Source organism: Heteronotia binoei, chromosome 14 (genome assembly GCF_032191835.1).
Source record: "Heteronotia binoei isolate CCM8104 ecotype False Entrance Well chromosome 14, APGP_CSIRO_Hbin_v1, whole genome shotgun sequence".
In the NCBI taxonomy this organism is placed as follows: Eukaryota; Metazoa; Chordata; class Lepidosauria; order Squamata; family Gekkonidae; genus Heteronotia; species Heteronotia binoei.
The window spans coordinates 46563064-46584566 of record NC_083236.1 but is presented as its reverse complement, the minus strand read 5'-3'; the positions used below and the strand labels follow the sequence as shown (position 1 = coordinate 46584566).

Sequence of the window (21503 nt, the reverse complement as noted above, 5' to 3'; positions counted from 1 at the left end):
GGGAAATTGTGATCACCACTCTTTGAGGTCAGGAAGCAATCTTCCTCCAGGCCAGTTTGGCCAGGGATCTTGGAGGGTTTTGGGGGGTTTTGCCATCTTCTGGGCATGGAACAGAGGGTCATTGGGGATGTGGGGGGAGGTATTTGTGAATTCCCTGTATTGTGCAGGGGATTGGACTAGATGACCCTGGAGGTCCCTTCCAACTCTATGATTTTATGATTCCATAGGATTTAGGAAGCTGCATCAACTTCTCAATCACTTTGGCCACCCATTTCTGCGCCGCTTCCAGGTGAACCACAATGTTTCTCAATTCTTTATTTAAAACATGTTTATCCCACTTTGCCTTCTCATACCCAAGGCATCTATAACAAATATAATAACATAGTACAATCTTAGCTAATTCATGCAATAACTAAAAACTAAAGTAGAGAAGTCCTGATATATCAGTCACATGACAGGAAGAGGTGGTACCAGAGAGATTACCTCTTTTTGGGGGGAGGAGCTCAGTGCTGCAAGCCCATTCAGAGTGTGCACAGAGTAATGAGGGCAGGGGATAGCTTTTGTAGGAAGGGTTTTTTCTAAACCTGCTCTGCTAAAAAGAAGCCTCCTTCCCCAAGCGGACTTGTCTTGCTGCCATGTTGCTCCTCTCAGTATGTGTGGCAGGAGGTGTGGCTCTCTCGCCACATGCACCCTAGCGGAAGGGTTTTCCAAAAAGTGGCCACAAAAGAAGGACCTCTGTAGAAGTTCATGGCCCAGCAAATAGGACACTATGACCCACCTGAGTACCTCAAGCCATGGACTCATGACCACTCATCCAGCACACATCGTTGGTTCATATAAAAGGAACACACTGAAATGGAAATGTGTGCAGCTGTTATGGAGACTGGCACATGTATAGGGTTGCCAGCTCTGAACTGGGATACACCTGGAAATTTGGGGGAGGGGGTGCCTGGGGAGGGCGGAATTTAGAGAGGGGTGGTCCTCAGCAGGGCGCAATACCATACAGTCCACCCTCCAAAGCTGCCATCTCCTCCAGGGGAATTGATCTTAGTCATCCGAAGATCAATTGCAATAGTGGAGGATCTCTAGATGACAGATGGAGGGTGGCAAACTTAGTATGCAGACAGTCCCTATTTAGATCACCACTCCTTCACATACGATCCTCATCTCTGACAGACCCAATATTTGCTTGATAATTCTAGTCTATTGCAGACTGAAGGACCAAACTATGAAATAACATGGGCAAAAAGAATCTGATCCAACTAACACTTCATGTTAGAGGTGTGGTGTTGCAAACCACAGGGACAACAGTAATCGAAGAAGAAAAAAATGGCCCACATTGCAACACACAACACAGATACACACAAGGGTTTTTTGGAGCAGGAATGCATAGGAATGCCGTTCTGGTTGGCTTGGCGTCAGAGGGTGTGGCCTAATATGCAAATGAGTTCCTGCTGGGCCTCTTCTACAAAATAGCTGGGTGGGAAACAATGGTGCCATCAGGGGGTGTGGCCTAATATGCAAACGAGTTCCTGCTGGGCTTTTTCTACTAAAAAAGCCCTGGATATACATGTGCTAGAAACATGGTGGCGGCACACCCTCCTCTCTCCCATCCATGTGGGATGCAAAAGCCCAGTTCTCTCTAGCAATCCATTCGGTTCCTGTTCTCAAATGTCCACCCCAGGTTTCCCCTTTGTTCCCCTTCCTCCCTGTCCGTTTTGAGTGCCCAAGTGCTGAACAGGAGCTGCCCTGCATTCTGATGTGCCTCAGGTTATGTGAGTGGTATGAGATTAATTTCTCTTCCCAAAGCAACTTTATTCATTTTGTCTGGGTCTCAATGAACCCCCCTGAAGGCCTCTTCTTCCATTCGCAGTGGAATTTGAGTGCATTCTGCCGATTTCCATACGAGTTGTTAATCTTTTGTAGGCAGTATTATATACACACACATATAATGGGAACAGAACAGAGTAGGAGTCAAGTAGCACCTTTAAGACCAACAAAGGTTTATTCAGAATATATTAATATTCCGAATAAAACTTTGTTGTTTCTTAAAGGTGCCACTTGACTCCTACTCTGTTCTACTGCTTCAGACCCACACGGTTGCCCACTTGGTTCTATATAATGGGAGTGTTGTTGCTTGTATGTTCTAGCAGTACACACAACATTTTGACACCTTTCATAATATTTTAATTTAAAAAAACATGAAAATGTTGCTAGGTAGTTATTTCCATTGTAAATGATAACACATGGCACTGCAATCATAAGCAGAGTTACACCCTGACAATTCAGTAAAATTAGAAGGGCGTAACTGTGCTTAGGATTGCACCCTAAGCCTTTTGGTCAACCAGTCTTTGGGTAGTGTTGCATCGATTATGGTGGTGGCGGGGAGGAGTTTGGCACTGCTTGGATGAAAGGCAGATCTCTAAGGTGCTCCTGGACTCAAATCCAGGGCTTTTTGGGTACAGGAACTCATTTGCATATTAGGCCACACCCCTGACACTGCGTTCCGGTGCGTTCCCACTAAAGAAACAAACAAACAAACCCTGCTCAAATGTACCCATTTAAAAACATAGAATCTCTGACTGGCTTGTCACAAGTAGGGGACCAGGGAGGGCCTTCTATTGGCTGCCGCCACTCTTGTAAGGGTCTGTCTGGGAGGGCCCAAAGCACCCACCTGACCGCTATCTTCCTTCTCAGCAAGCACCTGTGATTTGTGACCAAAGAGGCATTTAGATCCAGGCAGTATAATAACAATAAGTTTATAGGAAGTGCTCAAGAACAATCAAGTGGCTTGTAACTTTTAGTTAGTGAACATAGAAATAGTAAAAGTGGTACAAAGCAAAATAAAAAGCCCTGACATGACTAAGTATACCTTCCCTCTTCTAATTCCAACTGACTCACCACTCTGTGGATGAGGGAACCCGCCTAGCTGCTGCCTCTCCCCAGCTCAGCCTTTTCCAGAGAGAACAACTCTCTGGGCCTTTTGTTTCCTTCCTTCCAGGTCCCACCCCTCTGATCTCTGCTGAACAAGTTTTCCCTCCAAAACTACTGCCCACCCAATCAGAGGGACAGAAGGCATCCTAGGAAATTTGGCCCTGTAGCTACTCTGATACAGGCCTCCCTGGAGCCTGTAGGCCCCACAAGGCCTAGGATCATGACAACTATTGAGAGAAGAAGAGGAGAAGGAGGAGTTGAACATATATGCCACCCTTCTCTTGGAGTCTCAGAGCAGCTTACTATCTCCTACCCTTCTTCTCCCCACAACAGACAGCCTGTGAGGTAAGTGGGGCTGAGAGAGCTCTGAGAGAAATGTGACTGGCCCAAGGCGTGGGGAATCAAACCTGTTTTCCATATTAGAGTCTGCTGTTCTTAACCGCTACACCAAACTGGCTCTCAAAAGCTCATACCCTGAAACTCTTGTTGTTCTCTAAGGTCTCCTGGACTTAAATCTAACTGTTCTACTGCATGTAGGTTGCCAGGTCCAACTCAGAAAATATCTGGGGACTTTGGAGGTGGACCCAGAATACTTTCTCATTCCATAAAATAAATAAATAAAAATGCATCAGTGTAGTTCCCCTGAATATAGTCAGGTGGTAGCAAGAGGTGGTGCAGTGGGAAGGAAGCACCATGCCTGTCCGACCTTGCCATTCTCAGCTCCTTCCCGCCGCTGCTCTGCCTCTTCCTATCTGCCTTGGCTGCACTGGTGACTGGAGGAGCCTCCTCTCGCTGCTGCTGCCTCCAAGGGAGGGAGGCAAGCTGGTGGCAAGAGATGAGCAGCTACACTTCCACTACATGAAAGTGAACACTCATTCACACACTCTCACAAAGCGGCCAAAATAAACACAGCAAGCACACACTTTTGTGATCTCACTGGGGCAATTTACTCACATTGCTGAATGTAACCATCTGCTGTATTTCAATCAACTTCTTCAGGAAAACAAAAGAGCAGTGCATGACAGTAATCAAGCCCAGAGCTGATGAGAGGATGGCTCATTGGAACCAGATCTGCTGACTTTACTGAATACATTTGCAGAGAACTGCAAGCATTGCCTGGGGCAGGAGCACAGTATGACTCACTTGTGCTCTGTATTCTCTACTGTCTCCAAGCTCTTTTTGCACTGGGAATGGGAGATCCATTCCATCATTTCCAGTTGGCAGGCCATGAGCAGGTGCCCAACTGATGTTGGCCCTAGCTAGAAGAAATGGCACAGATGTACAGTTCTAAATTTGAATGAACAAACAGCAGAGAGATCTGAGCAGTGATTTTAGTAGTTACGCGGCTTGTCACGCTTTTCCAGTTATGCGCTCAATACTAATATTAAATCAAACGTTAATTCAGAAAACGAAAAACTACCCAGCAAGTAGAAGACAATTCAAAACCTTAATGCACCTGATAATAAAATATTATTATATATTAAAATATCAGCACTAGATAAAATCACCATATATGACTATTACTAAAAATAAATCCAGAGCTCCACAGAAATCCAGTCCATAAAGGGTGACTTCAAAGTGTTGGCATGAAGTTAGCCCTGACCTGAATAGCCCAGGCAAGCCCGATCTTGTCAGATCTCAGAAGCTAAGTAGGGCCAACTTTGGCAAGTACTGGAAGGGAGACCTCCAAGGAATACCAGGGCTGGGATGCAGAGGCAGACAGTATCAAGCCACATCTGAAAAATGTCCAAGCCCTACTAGGGGTCGCCAGAAGTCACCATGATTTCTAGGCATGCAAATACACACACACTTAAAAAAATTATCCAGGTCTTTTTTTGTAGCAGGAGCTCCTTCGCATATTAGACCCCACAGCCCACACCCCTGATGTAACCAATCCTCCTGGAGCCTACAGGGCTCTTAGTACAAGGCCTATTGTAAGCTCTTGGAAGACTGGCTACATCAGGGATGTGTGGCCTAATATGCAAAGGAGTCCCTGCTACAAAAAGCCCTGTAACAAAATCATAGCTTTGGCATTAAGTTTTAGTGCCATTTAAACAAATTTTACTATTGTTTCCATCATGTGGCTATCATTCCCCAAAAAGTAGATTTAGTAAGTGGTAATCATTAGAGGCCATATTAGCTCTTAGCTCAAGGAAAGAAAAAAGTAAAGAAAAGAAAAAAATGTACAGGTGATTTGCACGGACCTGCGTGTCCTAGGCCAGGGGTGGCCAAACTTGCATAAAGTAAGAGCCACACAGAATAAACATCAGATGTTTGAGAGCCACAAGACATGAACGTCAAATGTCTGAGAGCCTCAAGACAAAGAAGGAAGGAAGGAAGGAAGGAAGGAAGGAAGGAAGGAAGGAAGGAAGGAAGGAAGGAAGGAAGGAAGGAAGGAAGGAAGGAAGGAAGGAAGGAAGAAGGGAGAGAAAGATGGAAATAAAGCCACTTTAACTTAAAATGCATTCTCCAAGCTGCTGGCTGGCTTGATTTACAGAAGTGATTTAAAGAGTGAAATGCCTTCTGCAAGCCAGCCGATGGAGCAGTGGGGGCTTCAAGAGCCACACAATATGTGTGAAAGAGCCACATGTGGCTCCTGAGCCACAGTTTGGCCAGCCTTGTCCTAGGCTAACCAGATCTGGTCAGATCTCAGAAGCAAAGCCAGGTTGGCTTGGTTAGTATTTGGATGGGAGACCCCGCCCCCCTCAAGAAATACCAGGGTCACTATGCAAAGCCAAGAAAGCCAGTTTGGTGTAGTGGTTAAGTGCGGGGACTCTAATCTGGGAGAACCGGGTTTGATTCCCAACTCCTCCGCTTGCACCTGCTGAAATGGCCTTGGGACAGCCATAGCTCTGGCAGAGGCTGACCTTGAAAGGACAGCTGCTGTGAGAGTCCTCTCAGCCCCACCCACATCACAGGGTGAGTGTTGTGGGGGAAGGTGATAAAGGAGATTGTAAGCCACTCTGAGTCTCTGATTCAGAGAGAAGGGCAGGGTATAAATCTGCAATTCCTCTTCTTCAAGCAATGGCCAACCACCTCTGTTTGTCTCCTGCTTGGAAAGCCCTACCATAAGTCTGCTGTGACTTGACAGAACTTTCTACCATCATCACTATAGATTCTGAGATCTGAGTTCCAAGGACATGATGTCTGCTCCTGGGAAATTCCCCTAAATCTACCTGATAATTCCACTAAAGGGAGCACATTAAAATGGGCTAAGGAAAACAGCCTGCAAGCAGGAAGGAGGAGTTTATAAGGGGAAGGAAACGACTGCTTTCCATGCATTCTTTCCAAAAATCTTTAACATCTATTCTGTAAGGCAGGTCACTCTTTTTACCTGCAAATTGCAGATCAGAGGTTGGCTGAGAGAGAGAGCGGTTTTCATGAGTTCAGATTGGAGACCTCTTGGCTCATGGTTCTTACTAATAAATTAATATTTCACAACAAAATTAAGGAAAGGTACCTGGATTCCACCCTGACCTTGGCAGCCCAGGTTAGCCCAGTTTCCTCAGATCTTGGAAGCTAAGCAGGTTTGACCCTGATGGGTACTTGAATAGGAGGCCACCATGGAGGTCCAGGGTTGCTATGCAGAGGCAGGCAATGGGAAACCAACCCTGTTCATCTCTTGCCTTGAAAACCCTCCAGGGTCACCTTATGTTGGCTGTAATTTCACAGCACCATCCACCATCACATGAATTCTCAGCCAAGGGGGTATCAAACTGAGCCTTATCTTTTTACTTTATCTTAATAACTTATAAGTAAGCATAGAGTATTTGTCATGTTTTGACCATGATGACGACCGTAGATTTATACCCCTTCTCTCTGAATCAGAGTCTCAGAGTGGCTTATCTCCTTTATCTTCTTCCCCCACAACAGACACCCTGTGAGGTGGGTGGGACTGAGAGAGCTGTCCCAGAAGCTGCCCTTTCAAGGACAATTCTGCTAGAGCTATGGCTGACCCAAGGCCATTCCAGCAGCTGCAAGTGGAGGAGTGGGGAATTAAACCCGGTTCCCCCATGCACTTAACCACTTCACCAAACTGTCCTTGAATTATGCCTACTAACAACACACAAAAAAACCCCTTGAAAGCTGCCCTTTCAAGGACAATTCTGCCAGAGCTATGGCTGACCCAAGGCCATTCCAGCAGCTGCAAGTGGAGGAGTGGGGAATTAAACCCCGGTTCCCCCATGCACTTAACCACTTCACCAAACTGTCTTTGAATGATGCCTACTAACAACACACACAAAAAAACCTCTCCCTACCCCCTAATTGCTTGCCAGTAAGGCTAGCACAGCTGCTTCAATCCCAACCTTTTAAGCCAAGAAAGTAGCACCCCAAAGGCACAGAGCTGCCCCTCCCCTTCATTGCTGGCTTGTTAGAAGAGAAGGACCTGGGCTGGGCATGTCAACAGGTGCCCCCAACACACCACACCCAACCTCTCCCCTCCCCCCCCCCCTGCAGTGTTTTTGGCTTGCTGCTTCTGTACCCAGGATGTGGAGCTTTGACGCTGGATGAAGATCGGCTGCGGCAGGAAAGCACAAGGGAGAGGCGGGCGAAATTGTTTTCTGTGTACTCTGGGACTCAATTAGGGAAGACTGTGATGTAGGTTGGTTTGTTCTCCCCCCTCCCCTTTGCCCCTGCCAGGAAACTCTAATTAGAACTCTTTGTTCTTCTGTGTAACTCATTTGGGACCTTGGAGGTGAACATCCAGATCAGAGGATTTGCATGGACTTCCTTGCCACCTTGACAGACTTAATTTCAACTAAATGGTAGACAGGAGTTAATATGTGAGGAGAGAAAAGGAAAATCCTTCTTTTTAATGATCCTTATGCATATCATGCTTATTGCCTTATGCTTAGCTATCTATATATTTGTATCTGTACCTTTACTGAGCACATTAGGCCAAAACTGGAAGAGGCTCACTGGCTTTTCCCGTTGTCTTCAAGGTGCTGGCTTTGACTCAGTCTATCTATTGCATTCCACCCTGCCATCTTTCAAGGAGCTCAGTGTGGCAAATGTGATTCTCTCCTTTTCCATTCTGATCTCACAACAACCCTGTGAGGTAGGTGAAGTTGAGACAGAGAATGAATAATCCAAGGGTGACCTTCTGTGGCACAAAAGGGATTGGAACCTGCATCCCTCCCCCCGCCCAAACATTAATCACTAGACTATGCTGTCTCTGAATAAACAGCCTGGAATCAGAAGAAGAAGAAGACCGTAGATTTATACCACGTCTTTCTCTCTGAATCAGAGTCCCAGAGCGGACTACAATCTCCTTCCCCCACAACAGACACCCTGTGAGGTGGATGGGGCTGAGAGAGCTCTCCCAGAAGCTGCCCTTTCAAGGACAACTCTGTCAGAGCTATGGCTGACCCAAGGCCATTCCAGCAGCTGCAAGTGGAGGAATGGGGTGTTAAACCTGGTTTTCCCAGATAAGAGTCCAACACAACCACTACACCAAACTCGAAGGGCCATCTTCTCCGTTGTGAACATGCATGTTTGCAGAGATCATCAGTTTCCGTTTCAAGGAGGTAGTTATGCTAGCTTGATCAATCTTGGAAGCTAAGCAAAGTCAGGTCTGGTTAGTACTTGGATGGGAGACTGCCAATGTAGTCCAGGGTGGCTATGCAGAGGCAGGCGATAGCAAACCATCTCTGAATGTGTCTTCTCTTGAAAACCCTATGGGGGCTCTGTAAGTCAGCTGTGATTTGATGGACTTTAACTACCACCAGTTACCAGGTGAGGCCTCTTCTTACTGCATATCCCCCGGCTGTGGGATACTCTCTCCAAATATTTTACCCTCAGAGCCAATTAGATGTGACATGAAAGTGGAGTTTACATACTTCAGTTTTAACTGTGGGCAGCTTTTAGTGGCTCCCCTTCATAGCTCTGTTGTGTATTTTAACTTGATTTCATAGTTTTTATGTTCTTTCTCATCAGGCCTTTTTCTGTAGCAGGAACTCCTTTGCACATTAGGCTACACACCCCTCATATAGCCAATCCTCCTGGAGCTCACAGCAGGCCCTTTATTAGGAGCCCTGTAAACTCTTGGAGGATTGGCTACATCAGGGGTGTGTGGCACAGAGGGGTTTTGAACCTGCATCCCCCTCAAACACTAATAGCTACACTACACTGTCTGAATAAACAGCCTGCAATTAGAAGAAGTAGCCCATAGATTTATACCTCACCCTTCCCATCTGTTTTAAATGCTGATCCCTTTATATGTTTAAATACTGTAATTTTGTTGGATCTATCACTGGAAGCCGCCCTGAGCCACTTGTGGGAAGGGCGGGATATAAATCCCAAATAAATAAATAAATAAATAAATCAGTATCAGAGTGGCTAACAATCTCCTTTATCTTCTTCCCCCACAACACCCTGTGAGGTAGCTGGAGCTGACAGAGCCCACCTACCCCACAGGAGGAGTTCCTGCTACAGAAAAAGGAATTCCTGCTACAGAAAAAGCCCTGTCTCATACTGGTTTTTAATCTTTTATGTAGGCTGCTTTGTTGAAAATTGCCTAATGGAAAGGAGAGGTGTGAATCTTTTTTAAAAACAAATCTCCACAGCAAGAATTTGCATAGGTTATGGAAGTGTTCCCCAAACTTTTGACGCAGTTCTTTTTGGAATGAGCCTTGAGGCAGATTTCAGTTGACCTTCAAAATGTTATATTGCTTTTTTCCTACTTGGCTCCCACAACAACTGGCAGGCTTTGATTCTGGCTTCCCACCCCTTCCTCTGTATTTATTTAGAGAATGTTGGTGCCACCCCCCCCCCACCAGAGCCTGCCTGAGTTTTAAAAAGGTAAAGGTAGTCCTCTGTGCAAGCACCAGTCGTTTCCGACTCTGAGGTGACATCGTATCACAACGTTTTCACAGCAGACTTTACGGTGTGGTTTGCCATTGCCTTCCCCAGTCATCTACACTTTCCCCCCAGCAAGCTGGGTACCCATTTTACTGAACTCAGAAGGATGGAAGGCTGATTCAACCTTGAGCCGGCTACCTGAACCCAGCTTCTGCCGGGATCGAACTCAGGTTGTGAGCAGAGAGCTCAGACTGCAGTACTGCAGCTTTACCACTCTGCGCCATGGGGCTGCTTTCCCTGAGTTAGCTGACTACTAAAACAACCAACCAAGCTGATAAAACCAATAAAATGACCCAATAAAACAAGTCAATAAAGCAGGTCACTAAAACACAACAGACATAAAGCAGCATACAGCAAACACAGCTGTCTAAAATGGGATTGATAAAATAGCCAGGGAAAAGATGCCCAGTGCAAGTTAAACCCTGGGGCTCTTCTTTCGTTCTTCAGTGCAAGTTAAAAGCCTGAATAAAAAGGAATGTTTGGGTGTGGAACTACGGTTGCCAACCCCCAGCTGGGGGCAGGGGATCCCCTGGTTTGGAGGCCCTCCCTCTGCTTCAGGGTTATCGGAAAGTGGGCGGGGGGGGAGGGAAACGTCTGCTGGGAACTCCATTATATCCTATGGAGACCGATTCCCATAAGGCAGGGGTGGCCAATGGTAGATCTCCAGACGTTTTTTCCTACAACTCCCATCAGCCCCAGCCATTGACCATGCTGACTGGGGCTGATGGGAGTTGTAGGCAAAAAACATCTGGTGAGCTACCGTTGGCCACCCCTGTCATAGGGTATAATGGAGAACTGATCCCTGGGTATCTGGGGCTGTAGGAAGGCTATTTTTTTAAGGCAGAGACACCAAATTTCCAGCATAGCATACGGTGCCTCTCCTCAAAACACCCTCCAAGTTTCAAAAAGATTGGACGAGGGGGTCCAATTCTATGAGCCCCCAAAGAAGGTGCCCCTGTCTTTCAGTATTTCTAATGGAGGGAAGGCATTTAAAAGGTTTGTGGTCTCTTCAAATATGATTGCCAGAACTCCCTTCAGAGTTCAATTGTGCTTGTCACAACCTTGCTCCTGGCTCCGCCCCCAAAGTCTCCTGGCTCCATCCCCAAAGTCCCCAGATGTTTCTTGAGTTGGACCTGGCAATCCTATGTGGAACTTAAAGGCAGCAGATGAGCCTCAAAGGAAGAGGGGCATTCCCAAGGCAAGGTTCTTAGCTATTGTCCTTCCACATGCACTGAACAATGCACTTTCAGTCCATTTTGTAACTGAATTTTACTGAATCCACTTGGCAACGATTGCTAAAGTGCATTTAGAAACAGAGCTATAAGGTACCTCAAGGGTCATCTAGTCCAACCTCCCCACACACACACACAATGCAGGAAATTCACAACTACCTTCTCCCCATCCCCTGGTGACCCCTGCTCTTTGCCCAGAGGAAGGCAAAAAAGTTTCCAGGATCCCTGGCCAAACGGCCCTGGAGTGAAATTCCTTCCTGACCCCAAAGTGGCAATCAGCATTACCTGGGCATGTAAGAAAGGGCCATGAGAGCCAAGCACTGATTTATCCCTTTCTGCCCTCCCTCTCATAATCCACCCAAGTTCACACCATCAGCATTGCTGTCAGATGGCTATCAAGCCCCTGCTTAATCCAAAGCAGGAGAGCCCGCCACCTCCTGAGGAATCCTGTTCCACTGAGGAAGTGCTCTGTCAGGAAGTTTTGTCTAATGTTTAGCCAAAAGTTCTTTTAGTTTTAAAGCATTGGTTCTGGTTCAACCTTCTGGGGCAAGGGAAACAATTCAGCTCCATCCTCTATATGGAAAGGAAAGGTCACCTGTGCAAGCACCAGTCGTTTTTTACTCTGGGGTGACGTTGCTTTCACAATGTTTTCATGGCAGACTTTTTACAGGGTGGTTTGCCATTGCCTTCCCCAGACATCTACACTTTCCCCCCAGCAAGCTGGGTACTCATTTTACCGACCTGGGAAAGATGGAAGGCTGAGTTAACCTCAAGCCGGCTACCTGAAAACTCAGCTTCTGCCGGGGATTGAACTCAGGCCGTGAGCAGAGTTTAGGACTGCAGTACTGCAACTTTAACACTCTGCGTCACGGGGCTCTTTATATGACAGCCCTTCAAATACTTGTAAATAGTGATCATATCACTTCTCAGTCATCTCCTCTCCAGGCTAAACATACCCAGTTCCTTCAGCCTTTCCTCACAGGACTTGGTTCTATCTTCTGGACACCTTACAGGTTGTTAACATCCTTCTTAAACCATGGTGACAAAACTGAACACAATACTCCAAGTGAAGTTTAACCAGAGCAAAGTGATGCCATCACTTCATGTGATCTGGACACTATACTTCTATTGATGCAGCCAAAATCCCATTTCTGTGTTTAGCTACTGCATCACACTGCTGACTCATGTTCAGTGTATGATCTAGATCCTTTTCACATTTACTACCATCAAGACAAGTCTCCCTCATCCTATAATTATGCTTTTGGGTTTTTCTACCTAAAGGCAGAACTTTGCACATCTCTGTGGAAATTCATTTTGCTAGTTTTAGCCTAGTTTTCCAGCCTGCCAAGATCAATTTCGTATCATGACTCTGCCTTTTACTGGATTTGCTATCTCTCCCAATTAAGTATCACCTGCAGATTTAATGAGCATCCCCTCTGTTCATTCATCCAACTAATTTATAAAGATATCGAACAACACAAGGTCCAGGACAGAAAGTGGGTTGAAATTGCATTATCTAGCATAGGTGAAAGCACAATATTTCACAATGGGAAAGCACAGTGTGCCACTGTCATGTCTCACACAACCAACAGGACTAGTATCTTTAAAAATAACTGCTTCAAAATTTTCAGGATTCTATTACTTATTGTCTTTTTGGTATGGCTTTATAGATTTGTGCACTAGGTTTGACTGACGTCTTTTGGTGTAGTGGTTGAGTGCATGGACTCTTATCTGAGAGAATCAGGTTTGATTCCCTACTCCTCCACTTGAAGCTGCTGGAATGGCCTTGGGTCAGCCATAGCTCTCACAGAGCTGCCCTTGAAAGGGCAGTTTCTGTGAGAACTCTCTCAGCCCCACCCACCTCACAGGGTGTCTGTTGTGGGGGAGGAAGGTAAAGGAGATTGTAGGCTGCTCTGAGATTCAGAGTGAAGGGAAGGGTATAAATCCAATATCATCAGCAGCAGCTATAGCACAGAATTCTCATCTTCCAGTATCTATTTTAAAGTCACTAACCTGGTGCATTTTACCAGTCCACATGACAGTTGTCAAATGTTATGACACCGTCCCGCATACATTTAGCTCCCCAATACAAGTTGAACCTTACTTGGGTCCCCCTTGGGGAGAAAAGAGAGGAATATATAGATAAAGAAAAATCAACAACTTTTGAGATGGCATGCAAACTTATTCAGAGCAGAAATCCAAAATTTCCAGCATTTTACAAATGAGTAATAGCAGCCATGTGGGGCTGATTCAGGTTGGAGTGGGGGGGGGGGGAGAGAGAGGGATCTAACCCTTCTGTCCTTCATGGTGTCAGAGACCTGAGGGACCTCAGGGCTCGCTGACTCTGATCGGAGGAGTTACCTTCTGCATCCATTCATCAAAGGAGTGACATACATGATGGTCCTTTGACAGCTCACTGCCAGACAATTAGCTAGGAACTAATTTACTCTCTCTCGTTACTACTATTTAGAACTGGCAGCTAATGTCTGGTAACCAGCTGGAGGGTGTGTCTGCTGGGATGGGGGAGAATGGCACTATGTGGCAGTATGTCACCTGGCGAATACTGGAAGGGATGTCACCAGCATGATTCAAAGATTTGGGCAAAAGTCTACGTTAAAGCTATAGGTTTGCCAAAATCCTAGAGTGTCACTGCATGCCAGGTAATCACCAGAAGTGACATCACAAGTGCTATTTTTTTTAAAAAATCTCCTCATGCCAGCCCTCAGTGGGCCAGCAGGCAACAATCAAGGAGAGTGGGAGATCTCCCACTTCAGTAGGAGATGTGGGCTCTTAACTACTACCATACATCTTCTAGAGCAGAAGTTGGCCAGAGGGACCAGTCACTCTCAAGGCAATTAAAAGTCCCCCTCTGCCCTTCCTCCAAGGTTGCTGTAGTCACTTTCTCATCCTTTTAAAATCTACAACAGCAGATTGTCTCCCTTTCCTCTTTCCTGTGAAGACAGAATTACACCCATGTATGCATCTTTGCTCCAAGTGGGGAAACAGCAGCAGCACCCTTTTACATCAGCCTCTAAGCTCTGCTCACAACCTGAGTTCGATCCCTGGTGGAAGCTGGGTTTTCAGGTAGCTGGCTCGAGGTTGGTAAAATGAGTACCCAGCTTGCTGGGGGGATGTGTAGATGACTGGAGAAGGCAATGGCAAAACACCCCGTAAAAAGTCTGCTGTGAAAACATTATGAAGCCAATGTCACCCCAGACTCAGAAACGACTGGTGCTTGCACAGGGGACCTTTCCTTTCCCTCCTTTCCTCATGTGTATATACACACTCACTTGCTCTGGCTTCTGAGTTGGAGAGGAGAAAGCTGTTGATGCTTTCTCCCTGCGTTTGCCTTTTTCAGGGAAAATATAGTGGCAAATACTTGACCACTTTTAAAACAAACAAGACCAGCTAAATTTCTCCCTACAGAACTTCCAAAGTTCTGCAGGAGAGATAAATTGCCAGAGAGATTTGTTGCCATTAGAAAGCAGCATCCAGCTTGCGAGATGTTAAATCCCCCCTTGAGTTTTCTCCCCCACCCCCCTCTGGTTTAGAACAGGAAGCATTCGGCCTTGCACTTTTATACCAGGATATTATGTTAGAGCATCTGTAAGCTCGGTTTTCTTTTGATTTTATCTCCAATGTTTAAATTTTTATATTCTGTGTATTTTTATCTGATTCTATTATGCCATTAAAGGTTTGGTATGGTATGGTATGTTATGTTAGAGCACCATTCACCATAATCCAGTTCAACCTTCTGGGGCCTTCCTTTCAGCATCCATGTGAACCATTGTTTTTTTTCTTTTTCATTTTAAAAAAGGTGCAGAAATAGTTAAATCTGAGAGCCAACATTTGAGGACTGTATATTGCAGAAAGAGTAGAAATGCTTCATTAAGAAGGATTTAGGTATTTACTCTCTCTCTCTCTCTCTCTCGTCACAGCTGATTTACAGTGACCCTACACGGGGTTTTCAAGGTAAGAGGCACTCAGAGGCAGCAAAAAAAGCAAGCAAGAGTCCAGTAGCACCTTAAAGACTAACAAAATTTGTGGCAGGGTAGGAGTTTTCACAAGTCATTGCTCATGTCTTTGTGTCTTTGTATCTGAAGAAGTGACCAGTGGCTCACAAAAACTCCTACCCTGTTAGTTTTTAAGATGCTACTGGACTCTTGCTCTTTTCCACTGATACAGACAGACTACCTCAGCTACTCATCTTGGTCTATTCAGAGGCTGTTTGCCATTGTCTTCCTCTGCCTCCCAATCCTGGACTTCTTTGGTGATCCCCCCAGGGCTTTTTTGTAGCAGGAACTCATTTGCATATTAGGCCACACACCCCTGATGTAGCCAATCCCCAACGAACTTATAAGGCTCTTAGTACAGGGCCTACTGTAAGCTCCAGGAGGATTGGCTACATCAGGGGTGTGTGGCCTAATATGGAAGGAGTTCCTGCTACAAAAAAAGGCTTGGATCCCCCATACAAATACTAACCAGTGTCAACCAATACTTCCTCTAAGTTGTGGAGTCTTGAGCAATGTTCCCTCTAAGCTGAGTTAGTGTGAGCTAGCTTACAGATTTTTAGCCTCCAGCTCACACATTTTTGTCTGAGCTCAGGAAGGATGACCCCAAAGCACAATAATTTATGCAGCAGCTCACAGCTTTCATGCCAGTAGCTTACAACTTTCATGCCAGTAGCTCACAAAGTAGAAGGTTTGCTCACAAGACTCTGCAACTTAGAGGGAACTTTGGTCTTGAGAGCAAAAATTCTATTTCGTGAGCGACTAGTATTAAAGTTGTGAGCTACTGCATAAATTAGCTTGCTCTGGGGCCATTTTTCCTGACAAAAATGCGTGAGTTGGAAGCTAAAAAAACCTGTGAGCTAGCTCACACTAACTCCACTTAGAGGGAACACTGGTGTCAACCCCGCTTAGCTTTTGAGGTCTGATAATATCAGGCTAGCCTGGGTTTTGGGGCAAACTGCACTTCACATCTGATCCTGGAAATCCCATTTTTTAAATCCTGAAAACGGATGAGAGAAGGCACAATTCTGAGCAAGGTGTGTCCTTCACAGAACCCGTTCCCCTCAACAAGCATCACGCACAGCCTGATCCTATGCGTCCCCCTCACACATGCACTTTTTGTGTTACCCTGTTATTTCTACTAAAATGGTTCTGTTCAATCCATTTCAAAAATAGATCCTGAGAGAAGCCGACATTGAAAAGAATGTGACACCACAAGCAATGATGCTTCAGTAATGCCAGATTCAACACTACATGCATGTGTGCATGCACACACCCACACACTCACCACTAAAGTACTGGCTGCCTCCATCCTTAGAATATGTTCATCAGTGTCTTAAAATGGACATTTTCACCCAAAGATCTTGAAAATCACTGTCACTGCTCTCAGTTTTTGTTACCTTTCCAACCGTAAAGGCCATCCGTTTCCTCGTCAGCCAGTGCAGGACATTTAGCCCCCCCCCTCCACTTCCTCAACCCGGAAACCACAGAACAGAACACCAATAATGAGCTCCAAGAACAGCACCTACGCTCATGGATGACACAAAGAGAGCATCAAGGTAGAAATAATCCAATTAATTTTAACATTGATCCCTGTGTGTTCAAAGAGGATTTCACTAATTTGGTTAAACTCAAACAGGAGTTCTGTCAAAAGTCTAAATTTTATTTCAGCACAAGCTTTACTGAGTCAAAGCTCACTGCGTCAGATGGAATCTCTGGCGATAAGATCTCACTGGGTCTTTGACAAAGTGGTCTCCGGCTCATGAAAGCTTAGGGTGGACTAAAGTTTGTTCTTATTCAAAAAGTTTCTGGACTCCTGTTTTAATTTTGCTATAACAGATTGATTAGCAGGGCTAGCCTTCTAGAAGGACACTAACGGAGGTGGACAATATTCAGGAGGTCATAAAGGTACTTTGAATGTCACCTGTAAAGATGCTTTAAGCAGACTGAAAACCCACATGCTGTGTAGCTCTGGCGTGCAGAGGATGAGAACATATTAACTTGAGATACTTGTGGCTGGCAGGATACCAGAAGACATAAATGAAAGACTTCCCTTGTTTGATGACAGCTTAGGAAACAAAATGCCACCTGGGTACTTTCCCCCTGTTAATTTGTTCCTCTGGTGCTGCTTACATTTTTAATCATATGCCATAAAATAAATTCAACAAACGGATATTTGAAAATACGAGCATCACAAAGGATGCTTGTCAGAGAGGTGGGATTGAATCCATCACCCTGGTTGGGTCTGCCCTTGGTGGCAAACCCAGTTTTGTCAGCAAATAACATGTAAAATGCATTCCATATGCTGAGCCAAGCCCAGGTTGGTCCAGAGCAAGGGTGGCCAGACTGTGGCTCAGGAACCACATGTGGCTCTTCCACACATATTGTGAAGCTCTCGAAGCCCCCACCATTCATCAGCCAGCTCTTTAAATCACTTACTCAAGCCAGCATTTAAAGTTAAAGTTGCTTTCTTTCCACCTCCCTCATCTATTCCTTCCTTCCTTCCTTCCTTCCTTCCTTCCTTCCTTCCTTCCTTCCTTCCTTCCTTCCTTCCTTCCTTCCTTCCTTCCTTCCTTCCAACATCTGACATTCATGTCTTGTGTGGCTCTCAAACATCCGATGTTTATTCTATGAGGCTCTTCCATTAAGCAAGTCTGGCCACTTCGGGTCCAGGGGATGAAGCAAGGCTGACCACCAGTTGACCCTAGCGTCCCCTCCCTTTTCCTTCCAGGAGATCAAGCCCCCAGGACACAACAGTACAACAGAGGAAAGGAAAAATGAAATGTACAGCAAAGAACACCACAAAGTTTTATTCAAGGTATAAGCTTCCGTGTGCCACTGCCTGCGCACCTCTTCAGGATCTTCTTCCGTATCTGAAGAACAGATCTGAACTCCAGCGGCGCCTTTAAGATCAACAAAAGTTTATTCAAGGCATGAACTTCCGTGCACGCTCACACTTCTTCAGAGACACACGACAGCTCATGCCTCGAACAAACTTTTGTTGGTCTTAGAAGTGCCACTGGACTGAAATCCGTTCTGCTGCTTCAGACCAACACGGCTGCATCCCCGGGTCCCGATGTACCTGAAGAAGTGTGAACGCACAGGAAAGCTTATACCCAGAATTAAGCTTCTTTCTTTCTTTCTTTCTTTCTTTCTTTCTTTCTTTCTTTCTTTCTTTCTTTCTTTCTTTCTTTCTTTCTTTCTCTTTCTTTCTTTCTTTCTTCTTTCTTTCTTTCTTTCTTTCTATCTTTCTTCTTTCTTTCTCTCTTCTTTCTTCTTTCTTTCTCTCTTCTTCTCTCTTTCTTTCTCTCTTTCTCTCTCTCTCTCTTTCTTTCTCTCTTTCTTTCTCTCTTTCTCTCTCTCTCTCTTTCTTTCTCTTTCTTTCTCTCTTCTTCTCTCTTCTTTCTCACTTCTTTCTCTCTCTCTTTCTCTCTTTCTTTCTCTCTCTCTCTCTTTCTTTCTCTCTCTCTTTCTCTCTCTTTCTCTCTCTTTCCCTCTCTTTCCCTCTCTCCCTCTCTCTCTTTCTCCCTCCCTCCCTCCTTCCTTCCTTCCTTCCTTCCTTCCTTCCTTCCTTCCTTCCTTCCTTCCTTCCTTCCTGCACTACTCACCTGCATCTATCAGCAAAGAACAAAAACCTGGTTGCCCGAATGCAAGACCTTCAGGGCGGGACTCCCGCGGTTGAAGAGCGCCCGCACCCCCCAGCTCTGGGACCGGAGCCCCCCTCTGCTCAGAGGCGCCAGCCAAGACCGGCCACTTCCCCAGCGATCGCCCTCGGAAACTTTCTACCAGGAGAGTGCAGTCCGTGCCGGGCCTTGTATAAGCCACTTGTTGGACGGGACTCCCTCCTCTCCTCTCCTCTCCCCCAGGTCCAAAGCCCTCGTCGCTCTCCAACTGGGCTGCAAAGGCTGCCTCCACCCCAATTCCCCCCCCCCCCCCCCGGCCCGGGTCTCCCTACCTATAATGATGGCACAGGCGCTGATGAGCCCGATCTCCTTCTTGAGGGTGACCGGCTCGGCGACGCTGCTCTTGGAGGCGGGATGGGCGAGCTGGGGGGGCTGCTGCTGCGGGGGCTGCTGCTGCTGAGGGGGCGCCTGGGCCGGAGCGGCGGGCTGGTGAGCCGCGATGCTCTTGCGGAGGGTCTGGTGCTGGTTCTCCCCGGCCATCGCTTCCCTTCCCTCCCCGGCGGCCCGCCTGAATGGATGGCCCCCCTCCCTCCCTCCCTGCCAACCCTGCTCCAGAATCAGCCAGCCAGCCAGGCTGGAGAGCGCTCAATGGGGCGCATGCGCCGCTGGGCCGGCGGTGGCTGCTCGAAGTGGAGCAGGCTCAAGGGACTGGGGAGATTGCGAGAGGGATCGGGGCTGGGCGGGGGGGTGGGTGGAATGAGAGGAACCAGGAGGGTTTGGGCTAAAGTGGGAGCTGGGATGGGGCGCCGGGAGTACCCCCCTCCGCCTTTGCCTGGAGGCGCCTGCTTGCCACCCACCCACCCACCCCTTCTCTGCTGGGGAGAGGGAAAAATCATTCTGCACACAGGCTTTGCTGGTCGGTTTCCTGCAGCCGCTGCCAAGGCAGAGGTAATTTATTATTTTCCCCCTCCCCTGCACCGGCTAATTAAAGAAAGCGAAGCTGCTGCCCTTACCTTGCCCTCGCTTGGCAGAGAGCTGGGCTCATGTGTGAACTTTTCTCTCTCTCTTCGCCTCCCTAGTACCCAAAGTATCTCAACTGGGGAGAGCAAAGGACAGACAGACTCTTTGGTCTGTCTCCTCCGGTCGGGAATACGCCTTTGGAAACCAAGCGCGAATCCTAGGCCACTTTTACACACACTATATAATGCACTTTCAATCCACTTTGTAACTGGATTTCACTGTGCAAAACAGCAAAATCTGCTTGCAAATGATTGATAAAGTGCATTGAAAGTGCATTATTTATTGTGTGTGAAAGCACCGCTAGATGAAGCAGTGCAAGAGCCCAAGTCTGGTGCTGTCCCTAAGGAAGGGCTTTAAAGCATCCCAAACTGACTGGGACCTTTGGTCAGAAGTGGTTTGTTGCATGACAGAGATAAAGGTCAGAATGGCTACAGAGTTGTTTGGTTTTTAATTATTCTGCAAAGTGCCAGGGCTGCAACCTAATGAATGTTTTCCCTGAGAGTAGTAGAAAAGTAGCACCTAAAAGACTAACAAGTCCAGTAGCGCCTTAAAGACTAATAAAATTTTGTGGTGGGTAGTGACTCAAGAAAGCTCACGCCCTACCACAATTGTGTGGACTTACTTCTGAGTAAACGTGGACTGGACTGGAATGTAAGAGCCCTTTAAAGGCTGCCATATATTATGAGCAAGATCCAACCACCCTCTAAGTCAGGGGTTGCCAAATTTGCTGAAAGTAAGAGCCACATAGGATAAATGTCTGATGTTTGAGAGCCACAAGACAGGAAGGAAGGAAGGAAGGAAGGAAGGAAGGAAGGAAGGAAGGAAGGAAGGAAGGAAGGAAGGAAGGAAGGAAGGAAGGAAGGAAGGAAGGAAGGAAGGAAGGAAGGAAGGCAAATGGAGGGAGAAGGAGGGAGAAGGGAGGGAGAGGTAGAAAAAAAGCAACTTTAACTTTAAATGTATTCTCTAAGCTGACAGCTGGCATGACTTGATAAGTGATTTAAAGAGAGAAATGTCTTCTCCAGGCTGGCCAGCGGGGCATTGGGGGCTTTGAGAGCCACACAATACATATGAAAGAGCCACATGTGGCTCCCAAGCCCTGTTCTAAGTCATCCTCATATATTATGAGCAGGATCCAACCATCCTCTAAGTGAGGGGTGGCCAAACTGTGGCTCTTGTCAACTGGCTTGGAGAAGGCATTTCTCTCTCTAAATCACTTCGCCAAGCCAGCTGGCACCTTGAGAATGCATTTAAAATTAAAGTTGCTTCCCTCTTCCCCATGTATTTGCCTTCCTTCCTTCCTTCCTTCCTTCCTTCCTTCCTTCCTTCCTTCCTTCCTTCCTTCCTTCCTTCCTTCCTTCCTTCCTTCCTTCCTTCCTTCCTTCCTTCCTTCAACATCTGATGTTCATGTCTTGTGGCTCTCAAACATCTGACATTTATTCCATGTGGCTCTTATGTTAAGCAAGTTTGGGCACCCCTGCTCTAAGTAGCCTACTTTGCCCAGTGGAGTGGTAAGGATAAGGCTTGGATAAAACCCCATTATGTATGGTGGTGGTGGAAAGTACCATTGGGTCACAGCTGACTTATGTCAACCCCATAAAGTTTTCATGGTAAGAGAAGAACAGAAGTGGTTTGCCATCGTTTGCATCTGTGGTTCTGTGATTAAGAGTGGTGGACTAATCTGGAGAACAGGGAGTTTTGGATAGCATTTGTCCCCCCCCCCCCCCGCCCTCTGCTATTTTATCCTTGCAACAATCCTGTGAGGCTGAGAAAGAACAACTGTCTCAAGGTTACCCAGTGAGCAGAGGGGGGATTTGACCCTGGTA

The 21503-nt window shown here is 46.5% G+C and overlaps 1 protein-coding gene across 1 annotated transcript in view; it reads right to left on the bottom strand.

Moving 5' to 3' along the window:
* Positions 1 to 19207, bottom strand: part of SLC7A10 (solute carrier family 7 member 10) — a 76634-nt gene extending 57427 nt beyond the window's left edge. The window contains exon 1 of the mRNA XM_060254372.1: positions 18993 to 19207. Coding sequence (XP_060110355.1) covers positions 18993 to 19200 — 208 coding nt within the window. The 5' untranslated portion in view covers positions 19201 to 19207. The remainder of the gene's footprint in view (positions 1 to 18992) is intronic.
* Between the last annotated feature and the right edge of the window lie 2296 nt (positions 19208 to 21503).